Below are 11,194 nucleotides of genomic sequence, written 5' to 3'. Positions count from 1 at the left end.
CCCTTGTAAGCTCTGCCTGATGTCCTGCTTGAGATTGTTCCCATGCAAAGAAAGCCCTTCTCATGGATTTTCCCTGTGCTTCTGGTACAGATCACTGATAAACAGGACAGCTCAGGTTTGATGGGCTCCTGCCTCCTTTCCCAGCCAGGGATGATCTCTGTCTCATCTGCCTCTTGGAGAATGTCCCTTGCTGGCTGCAGCTGCTGGCATCTCACAGTGGAACAGTGCCCCTGGCCAGGTGAGAGCAGTGCTTGTGTCACCCCACACAGGGGACACCGTTCTGCCCTGTGACATTCAGGCTCTGCAGGGCCTCTGCCTTGGGTGGCTTCTTTCCTGGCTTTCTCACGAGAAGGCGTGATGTTGCAACAGCAGATCTTGACCAAGACAGAACTACAGGGTTGGGAGCAGAATGTGTCAGTCTTATTTTTAGCATGGAAAGCCTGTGAAATGCCAGCGTGAGGCTGACTGCATCAACCTCACGCAATGACCAGCCCTGCCTGTCGAGACTGTTTCCCCTTTCCCTTTTGCCAGCACTGCTCAGGAACTGAACTGTGGCAGATCATGACCTCGCAGGGCTCTCTGTGCTCTCCAGCCCTCTCTGTGCCCCTGCAGCATCAACGCTGAAGGGACTGGCCATGTGTCTGTGCAAACATCGCAGGGAGGCCACGGCAAAGCTGGCGCTCCCCAGCTGCCTCCCTAAAGCTGCTTTCAGGGCTTGCAGGGTCCCCTGGGGGCTGGCAGGCAATGCTGCTTGTGGAACTGCAGCGTTGAGAAATGAAAAGCACAGAGAGATCGCCAAATCCTGAAAGCAGCACCCGACTTGCTGAAATGCAGAAGTCCCTGACCTTTGTCTTTCAGCCCCTGGGAGGGGAGTGCTGCTGGAGCCCAAACCTCTGGTGAGAACTTGCATTTCAGGCCTGCCCAAATGCCACCAAATGGTGAAATACTGACTTATGCCGGGCCCTGTCTTTCCTGCCTGGAAGGGCCAAAAATGCTAAAACCAATGGCTACCTACTCGCTTAGATGCAAGATTCTGGATTACTTGTGGGCTTTTCCTTGCCTTTTTTTTTTTTTTTTTTCTTAGCCTAAATTTTGACTGCAGCATCGATTTGCTCATTTAAGGTTTAAGCCATTGCTAGCATCTTTTTCTTTTAAGGGATGGAGAGATTGTATCTTGCTTACCTGTTAGCAGATTGCAGTGGTCCAGCCCTGCTTGTTGAAGCTGCTTGTGGACTGTGGTTGCTGTTCCCCACTGTCATTAGCCCAGCTCTTGTGCAAGGAAATGGGAAAGATTTGTGGATAACATTGCTGTGCTCATGGATTGCTATTCCAGTGCTGTATGATGGCCGGCGATTTGTTGTGGCCCAGGAGCTGATAACTCACCTGTTCCATTTACCTGGAGCACTCAGGGAGCTAAGGTTTTGTTCAAACTGAAAAAAGGTGTCAGAAACCTATCATAACCATAATTATCATATGACGTGTAAACCAGTTTTTTTTTTTCCAAGGTAGTATGTACATTTTCAGGTAATCATAAAGTTCCTCGCTCCTCTTAAGTTTGCACTATAAATATCCTATTGTAAGGCAGATCTTATATAAGTCTCTACTCACAATCTCCCGTATAGGTTTAAAATTGATAATAGAGGACTCTGATGTATAATGGTAATAAATGAGTATTTACTTAAAGATATATTACTATGAGATAGCTTTATTTTCACTTGCAAAAGAATGTTGCCTTTTTTGTCTTCGTAGCATTACATCCACACAACAAAAAATATTACTTAATAATGACACGGATTCTGAAGTCAACAAATTTCCACTTTACAATCAAAAAAAGGAACACTTAATTATTTAAATTTAGAATGTAAACAGTAAGACACCTCCTTCTGCTTCCTACAAGAAAAACACATTCACTTCATACAGCTCTATATGCAGTAAGCTTGTCTATATATAGGATTGCCAACTATATGTTTTTTTAGTGCAGCTGTTGTACTGGTTTTGGCACTGCAGGGATTGAGTGAGCAGATATGTTATGCTTACCTGCCAACTGGGGTGAAACCATGGCAGCTGTTTAGCTTGACAGAGTGCCTTGTCTGTGATCCTTCCTTGGTTTAAAAACTGTAGGCTTGGGTAAGAGGACAGTGCTCTAAAATGGTTTGGTTATAGAACAGTAGCAAATAGAATCTCAACATCAGTTACTGTTTGCTGTTCTGTGAGGTCACATGCACAAAAGTTACTGGTTTGTATTTCAGAGTAGACAACCTCATTGGAGCCCGTTTTAATTGGACTAGGTACCCCATGTTAACGGGGAGAAAACATGAACATGACTGGGTTTGCAAAAAAGTAAGTTGTCTGTCTGCTTTCTGGATTAATGGTGGGATAACAGGCTGACATGAATCAACCTTCATATTTTTTCAAAATAATGAAAATTTTCACAGTAGTCTGTTTGGAGCAGGCATTCATTATAAACCAATGAGATGCAAAATCCCAGAAGGGGATCCCAGAGCCAAAAGTGTTTTTGAAGGCCCTCTGCACTGTTTCTGAAAATGTAAGTCTTTTTCCTTGCTAACACCACTTGCCTGGACATGTGAGTGATGCCTGTCATGAAGACTGACGGCATACCATAAAGGAGAGTGGGCTAACAGGCCCACTAACAGCCTCTTGCTCTCTGAGGACGGTTAATTTGGACAACCACAAGGGTGGCAATTCTCGTGCATTTCCTTAAGCAGTAGATGGTTTTTAAGATTAGGCACTATTTGTCTTTATCTTTTCCTGCCTTTGAAAATAGACTTTAAAAAGCAGAACAAGGGCCAAACAACAATGTGCAATTATTAAGTTGGTTGCATATACATTGCCCATTTGTTCTGTTTGCAGTGAAATACCAGTAATGCCAGAGCATCAAATAATACACCAAAAAAGAAATTCAGGTTATGAATGATCAAATTAATAACCTGAGTAGTTTCAACCGGTTCTTGCTACAGTTGCTCCCCACGGCTTCTGTCATGCTGGCACCTCTGCCAAAGTATTGACACAAAGCAGGTAGATTCTGTGTTTGGATGGGCAATACTTTCTGTGATGGGAATAATTTCCTACATTGTTCGATCACTGTCTAGATAGTGGTTTCAGCATGTGGTCTGCACACACTGGAAAGTGATAGGCTACTTGTAGGGGAACTATTTGTAAGTTGTCACTAATAAGGTTAATTATCTGCAGGTTTAAATGAGTAGAATATGGGTTTTCATTCCCTGGAGGAATTTTTTAGGAGTTTACAAGTCAGAAAACACCACAAGTCAGGGATCATGTAGCTAACTGAGATACAGCTACCACACTCACTTCAAAAGCTTCACAGTGTTTCCCACACTGACTTTAATTTATTGAAGTGATTGAGACAAACTGTTAGATGGAATTTCTATGCAGATAAACATGAAGTAGTCACACCCTGGCACTGGCTCCTCTCTCAGCCCAGGTTTCTCTATATGTAGTGTCCTTCTGGTGTCTGGAGACCTCCCTTTGTGGCCTGTTTTGAACTGCTCAGTTGTCACTTCCCTGTGGGGTGAGAAGGTACATCATGCATAGTCAGCAAGCACAGATATTATAGAGGAATTTGGTCCCTGGAAAGCCAGACTTTAATACTGATGCCTGGTTTGGGATCCAGCTAGGATAAATCAAGGAGCTCTGTATAATGCATGGAAAGAGTTAAATGTCTCCAAATGGGGTGCAGGAAAGCTGCTGAATCCCCACTGTGCACTGTCCTTCCCCCTCTCTGGGCAGGGACACGTGTCTTTTAAAGAAGCATCTGAGGGAGAAAAAAACCCACATCCAAAGCGGTGCTTCATCACACCAGGCGATGCCAAGAGGCCCTCAGCTGTGGATTTGCCCCATCTCTGCAGAAGGGCCTTGCAAACCTCATCTGCACCAAACTTCCCCTGAAAACTGTCTGTGGGTGGTGAGGCAGAGATCGGGACCGCATCTGCTTCATGTTGCTCACTGCTGTTTTCTGAGCATCAGCATTCCTACAGTATGAAGCTGTGATGACTTGGGCAGATGTCATCACCTCTCACCAGACAGGTGGTGATTTGGTCCTAATGAAGTACAACAACAAACCTGTCACCAGAGTTTATGGTAGTTGTTCGAGTGCGATCAGCTCTTCACAGTTTTATATGTGATAATACCCAACACTAAGGTAGTCCACAGTTTCTCCATGTAGCAATGGCTTTATATATACCTACAATTATTTTAGTCTTAAAAATGCCAGGCTGATGCCACAAGCTAATACGAGTGTTACATGGCAGGAATGAGACAATAGCATTGTGGCACAGTCTGACTCCTGCAGTTTGCATAACAGTAGCTGCATCCTGGCAATAGCTGCAAGCTTCAAAATTGTACCAGCAAATTCTTTGATGTGAGCAGCACAGATGTATTAGGTTTGGCATTGCAGTACAGAGGCCCTTTCTTGGTTTTAAGTGACTACATATATTACAGTAGTAGAAGTGGATTTGTATATTGCTGTAAAGGTGCTCAATTTCCTATGTTTAGGTGCAAAATACATACAAATAAACATGTGGTGGAAACAATGGCCTTATCATCTATTTTCCACACCATGTGGATCTCCCTCTTAATCAGGAAGCGATGATAAAACAATACAAGACAATAGTCAGAGCTGGAGTCAAGTCACTGAGGACAGAAGGACAAAATTGAAGTTAATATCAGACCTCTTAGAGGGGGTTGCCCATTTTTGTAGGTATGCCTATACTCACAGTGATTGCTAATACTGTAGATGGTCCCATTCCATCTGCCTCAAAACTTCAGCGGCCCTGTGGCTTTTTACCCCTATAGTGCACTGTATCTGTTTATATCATGACTTGATCTGTGGGTGGCTGTGACTCTTGGCTTTGGTTCATCCTGCACCTCTTCAATATACAAGTGGGGAACAGAGAGGGAAATTCTGGAAATTCCTTGGCTGCAAAGTAATAGCAAAATGCATCCAAACAGCAGTTAGTATTTGCTATGCATGAACATATCTGAATAGAGGTTGTAACTTCCAAGAGCAGAGAACAAGCTCTAGAAACATCCACTGCAAATCGCAAGAGCAGTGTGATGTAGATAGGTGAAAAACATACGACGAACACACACAAATTCACAGAAATAATTTGGATTGCTTTCTGGATCATCTTCTTTTCATGAGGGCTTGTGATTATCTTCTTTTTGAGACATTTGATGACTTGTACTGAGCAAAAAATCACAATTCCTAAGGGAATCAAATACCCCAAAATAACGGAGAATAACACTGAATAATTAGGTTGAATAGATTGTTTCCGAAAACAGAATTGTTCTGTTTGTTTTTGAAAGGCTGAACGCAAGAAGGAATAAATTATCAGTGTTATCCAAAGAAACCCACAGATGGAAGCCGATTTCAGTGGGGATCGAAGAATCTTTGCTTTTAGAGGGAACTTGATTGCAATGTATCGATCAATTGCTATCAGGGTGATGATAAGTATGCTCATGGGCATGTTTGTAAAATAGATGTTCAATATGGTGGAACATAGCTTGTCGATGGGATGGTCATACTTGGTAAAATATAACCGGAAAGGCAAGGAAAAGAGCAGGAAACTGTCTGCAACCATGAGGTTGATCATGTACACCCTGGTCTCAGTCCATCTCTTGAGTTTGCAGCAGAAGACCCAGAAGGCAATTGTATTCAGAGGGATCCCCAAAGAGAGCACTGGGATGTAGACAATCAATTGAAATAACGCGACTCCATTCTGCACCTTGTCATCCTCTTCCGTGCAGTTATTCATGCTGGGCCGTCTCTGCAAGAAAAGGGTGCAGGCATGAGAGCGGGGACAGGTCCTCTGTGCTGTCCTGCTGCAGTGTCCCTGCTCTCAGGGCTCCCTGGCTCCTCACACCCCTGCGCTGCATCTCAAGGCAGCCCCAGGAGGGGCTTGCTGGCTCCTCAGCACTTTCTGCCCCTCAGCCAGTGAAGTAACGCTGCCGCTTGCCACCAGCTAACACAAAATCACAGAGGCAACCCTCCCTTGCAGCTACTATGGGGTTAAGCCTGCCTTGCTCTCCACCCAGTCCTGATTTGCACACTTTGGGTAACAGCAAAGGGTCTGCAAAGCAGAATGATAATTTTTGTGATCCCTTATCGTTGCTGCTGCTGTTGTTATCAGAGAACCACTGGCTTTTTAGGGCAGCCCGAAGCAGAGCTAGGCGGCATTCCCCCTTGGCCCTCAAAGGCCCTTGCTTTGCTTCTGAAGCCACTCCATGGGTTTGCGCTGGGTCTTGCTAGGCCTGCGAACCTCTGCAGGACTTGAACCCTTCCAGCTGTGAAGTAGCTTAGGTGGGCAGTGGCAATGCTGCTGCAGGCTGCCCCCAAGCACAAACCTGCTGCTCTTGCTGGGGGATGCTGGGGAGGAATAGCTCAGAATGCACCACCAGCCCCAGCGAATAACAGGTATCCAAAGAGAGAAGGGAAAGTGAGCACACATGTCTGATCTCACCCTTCAAAGACAGGAAGCCAAAACATTGCTAGAGCAGAAAACACGAATCCAAGACTGTCTCCCAGTATTCCTTTAAATATTTCAGGGCATCTGCTACCAGTAAGGGGGCTGCAGATGATGAATCTGACTTAGTCTGCAGCTCATAAAGGAAGTGTTTACAGTGAGGCATAAACAGCAAACGCCCAGATCCATGCTATCTCTTATAAATACATTGCCTTATAAGTCAGCAGCTTAGAAGCATCAGCATCTAAACTGTAGTGAAAATGTCTGATTGCATGAACTAAGCAAAACTGTTTTGAGCGTCCAAGACAGAAAGTCAGATCTAGCAACCGTGGAGGAAATTGCAGCACCTGCCTGGCACCAGAACTGGTATGGCACTACTGAACCACTGAGATACAGTCATTTTTAGGGTGGAATTTATGGAGGAACTATCTTACAGCTGGTGTCCTGGCTCTCTTTGGCATTCAGTCTCACAGGTCCTTGGCTGCACTATGGTAGCACCCCTATGCTGCAGCTGTTCCCTGCCAGCCTACCGCAGCCATCCTGCAGTGAGAAAGACACTTTTTGCATGTGTAGCACTGCCCCAAGGAGCAGCTGAGCCCCTGGACTGGGCATCCCAGCTCCATCAAATCCCCTTTGTGAGCACAGAACTGCCCATTCCCAAGGTCCTGTGCCACAGCGTGCCTGGGTGCATCCATGCTCATGGAAGAGGCACAGTAAGAAGTGCTGGTGTGAAACTGCAGCAGGGGATGAAGACACCCCTGTATGACACATGTGGCTGCAAAATAGTGAGGCCTAACAGCTGTGGAAGCAGGAGGAATCTGAAGCATCTGGGTACACTCAAGGACTGGCAGCAAGCAGCCCTGGCTAGCCCTTCAGGTAAGAGGTGAGAAAGCACACTCTGAAGTAATAAGCAGAGAACACTGCCACACACCAGTGTGGCAAGAATTAAAAGACATTACCTGCTTCTTGTGAGGCTGTCAGGTGGGAGTTAGTCCTCAGACAGGTTGCGGTGTGGATGCGGGTGTCCTGGCAGAGGAGGAGATCTGTGGAGATGGCCGGTGCTGGCGCAGGGTGCTGCTCTGTGCAGGGCACAGCTGCCTGGGAGCCTGATGTCGACAGCTCAGGAGCGCTGAAACACAGCAATGAACTCTTGTTCCCCAAAAGTGCTTCATTTATCACCTACTTTTGGGAGCGGTCGAGTCTCTGGTGCCCCCTGTTGTTTTACATCAGCTCAATGCTTCACTATCATTTTTTCCACCCAGTCTGTGCTCCCCCCACTCATCTCACTCAAACTAGCAATTAAAATTTAATATTTTCAGTCATGGGAAAAGAAACAGTTTCTGAAATGTAACCCACAATGGTTGCAAATTGCCATTCTGGCAGCAAAAGGTCTCCCAGGGAGCACAGCAGCTCCTGCAACCTCCGGTGCAGATGCAGAGCATCCCCCAGACAGGCGGCCGTGCGGGGGCCGATGGCCTTTCTGAGGGGGCACGTAGGTGCTCCTGCACCCTGTGACAGCGAGGCCAGGGCGAGGGGACCCAGCATGCTTCTCTTCATTGTTGTTATAGGGAAGGTGACAGATGTTATGGGCCTGCTCATTCTCTGCACAGCAGCTAGGTGTCTAACACTGCTGATCAGCATTGCTGGGAAGCCCGTAATGATTGCTGCCAACTGGGCACGGGTGAAATATACTGATGTGGCAGTGAGCACATGGTAGGTGTCAGGACCTTTAGAAACATGTTTAAGAACATGCACCAGTGGTATTTTATAGTTATTTTTACAGCTTTCCTATTTGTTGGCTGCAGCAGTTGCAGTCCCATCTATGTAAGCCAGCTGGCAGGAGCCAGACTCTGACTCCCTTGGGATTAGTCCCATTAATCTGTATCTCCGGAGCTCGTGGTCCCAAAGGTGCCAAGAGCAGATCACCACGGTGTAAGCCCAGGGAATAGCAAAGCATGAGTGGTAAAGGTCTAGACAGTGTTAAAAGGGCTGTTTTGTAGGGCCATGTACTTAGTAATGTGCTGGTACCATCTGAACTCCCCCAGCCCACCAAAGAAACATGCTAAAAATAAACTAGATTATTTTAATAATGCAAACAACATGAAATACACAATGAGGTAAAATATGACATATTCTTTTGTACACGTTGGAAATAAGGATCAATTGACTTTAGCTGCAAAATGAACTAAAATAGGAAGACATACGTGGGTCACCTGTCTTCCTGTAAAAGTAAAAAGTAGGTGTTGGTGGTTGGAATGGACACATGTTAATGATTAAATACAGATTTGTACATATCTCTTTGAAATAACTTATTCCTTTAATAGAAGCATAGAGTATAAATTGCAATTAACTTAGTAATGCTAAACCTAAGAAAGGTCTCCCTGGAGAGAAAGAGCTGTGTGTATCACAACAATACTGAAGCTGTATCTTCTTTTGATGTTACAGAATTGTTGTGGGGTTTTTTGGGTTTGGTGTTTTTTTGTCCCTCTGCCTACCCTCCCCCTGCTTCTTTTATCAAGTGTGTGTCTGCAAGGAGTGGATTTGATCTATTTTTTCAGTGCTGGATTTGGGCAGTAAGAGAGCTTCATGAAACTCCTTGGTCACGAAGTAGTAGCAGACGCTGTCCAGGCAGCAGTTGGATGTGGCAATACACCTTGTCACAGAGGAGAAGTTCTTCATAACCTGGATCAGGAAACAGGTAGCTCCAATGCTCTCCATTATGAACCTGGCAAGTACCCCAAGGTAGGCTGGCAGAAAACATATTAGAAAAACAATCAGATTTGCATAAATAATGTAAAGAGCTTTCTGGATTAATTTTTTCTCTGGTGAATTTGTGTTCAGACGTCTCTTAAGGTTCCTAATGACTTCTGTAGAGCAAAAAGTCAAGATTGCTAATGGAAGAGTAAAAACAAAGAAAATGGAGAGGAGGTTCAGAGTAGCGGATGCGGTGGTATCCTTTTGAAAGCAGAGAGCAGCATGTCTCTGCCGAAGCTGTAAAGCAGCGCCGATTATCACAGAGAGCCACAGAAGCCCACAGAGAAGGGCAGCCTTTGATGGAGACCTGAAGGTCCTGGCTTTCAAGGGGTGCTTTATGGCAATGTATCGATCGATGGAGATAAATGAAATTATGTAGATGCTCACAACCATGTTGATAAAATACATCGCCTCTATAAACTGGCAGAGTTCATCTCGGGTTGACTTATTCCAGAGCAAATAAGCCATGAAAGGTAAGGTGCAGATGACGAAGCAATCTGCAAAGACTAAATTTATTGCGTACACCCTGGTTTCTGTCCACTTCTTTATCTTGCAGAAAAACACCCAGAGGGCAAGGGCATTAAATAGTGCTCCAAAAAAGAAAATTAGGATATACAGAGAAAATTCAATGAGACGAACTTGCCAATGGATTTCTAGATTTGAGACACTGCAGTTGTTGGACACATTCATTGTCCTGATGTGTAGATGTTGTACGATGTTCAGACCTGAAATGGCAAAAGACACGATAAGACTTTCTTCCTGCCTCTCAACAGATGCATGGCTCCTATAAAGATGGGTATTTAAGAAAATATTTACTTTGTTACGAATGTGAATTTGAGTCTACAGCAATGGCCTTCTCAGTCAGGCTGTAACTGGGATGCAACTTTCTCAAGCTTTGTTTATGTTTATTCAGTTTCTGAGTTAATATCTCAAGGTACACTTCCAATAGGACATGGGACCCAGCCTTTATTAAAGAGAGGAATCTTGAAGGTGGGAGGCACAGAATAGCACTTAGAAGATCCCCTATAAGTAGCGGAGGCATCCTGTGCCAATGTGAACGCTAATTCCTTAAGTCAGACTGTGCAAATGAGGTAGAATTACTCTTAGCTTGGTTTTGAGCAAGGCAGGGATTGCAGCAACCAAAGCTAGTGCCCAGCACGACCCATGAGCAAAAGCTCTTCTACTTGTTCTGCTGGGCTAGGAGACAGACTCGGGTGGTGAAGTGCTGCAAGGGCACAGCAGATGTCACTTGATAGACATCCTCATGCTCTGGCTCTAACTGGGCAGGTTTCTAAGTCTTTGGGCTGCCTTGAGAAGCCAGAGCTCCTGCTCCAAGTTGAGGAAAACAGAGCTGAATCTGAGTTGCTGCATCCCAAAGGCATGCTTGAAGGGAGTGGGTGAGGCATGCTGCTCTCCACCTCCTTGGGAGGAGAATGTGGAAGTGGAAGGATTATTCTGATTTTAAGCCCATTTGTTCCAGGAGAGTGTAAAACTTTGCAGATGTAAAGCAGAAAGACACATCTGAAAGAGGAAACATCAGTGCAAAAGAAGGAACTTACCATTAAGGGCTGCATTAGATGGTTCCTGCTCAAGGCAGGCATCCTGCCACCCTGGGAAACCCATGAGATATATAAGGAGTAGGAACCGAGCCTCTCTCACACTGATAACTAGATGTTTTGTAAGAGTATCCGTTGTGTCAAGTGTGAGTTCATGGGCTGATAAAAATCAGCTTTCATCAGGCTCCATCCTGTGCAAAGTGGCTCAATGTGACACGCACATGGAACAATTCTCTGAAGTGATGATATGTAACTGAATTTCTTCTTGCATCTAAATGCACTTTGGAAAGAATTTAACATTTAAAATAAGTTATTTACCACTCTAACAGGAGATCAAAGTGGTGAGCGAGTTGGTGAAGTCCTACAGCTTTCAGAGGTGTA

At 45.1% G+C, this 11,194-nt stretch overlaps 2 protein-coding genes across 2 annotated transcripts; both read right to left on the bottom strand.

The window, feature by feature from the left end:
• Positions 1-1,685: 1,685 nt before the first annotated feature.
• On the bottom strand, positions 1,686-7,853 carry LOC102084844 (G-protein coupled receptor 35). The gene is made up of 2 exons (XM_065074317.1): positions 7,463-7,853; positions 1,686-5,807 (listed from the first exon to the last, which is right to left on the bottom strand). The coding sequence occupies exon 2, from the start codon at positions 5,793-5,795 to the stop codon at positions 4,848-4,850; it is 948 nt and encodes a 315-aa protein (XP_064930389.1). The 5' UTR covers positions 5,796-5,807; positions 7,463-7,853; the 3' UTR covers positions 1,686-4,847.
• Positions 7,854-8,572: 719 nt separating this feature from the next.
• Positions 8,573-10,858, bottom strand: LOC135575267 (G-protein coupled receptor 35-like). Its single transcript, XM_065073234.1, has 2 exons — positions 10,817-10,858; positions 8,573-10,097 (listed from the first exon to the last, which is right to left on the bottom strand). The coding sequence occupies exons 1-2, from the start codon at positions 10,856-10,858 to the stop codon at positions 9,018-9,020; spliced, it is 1,122 nt and encodes a 373-aa protein (XP_064929306.1). The 3' UTR covers positions 8,573-9,017.
• Positions 10,859-11,194: the final 336 nt, after the last annotated feature.

The sequence above is a fragment of the Columba livia genome, chromosome 9, assembly GCF_036013475.1.
Source record: "Columba livia isolate bColLiv1 breed racing homer chromosome 9, bColLiv1.pat.W.v2, whole genome shotgun sequence".
Lineage (NCBI taxonomy): Eukaryota > Metazoa > Chordata > Aves > Columbiformes > Columbidae > Columba > Columba livia.
The sequence above is the reverse complement of the archived record's forward strand: the minus strand, read 5'-3'. Positions and strand labels throughout refer to the sequence as shown.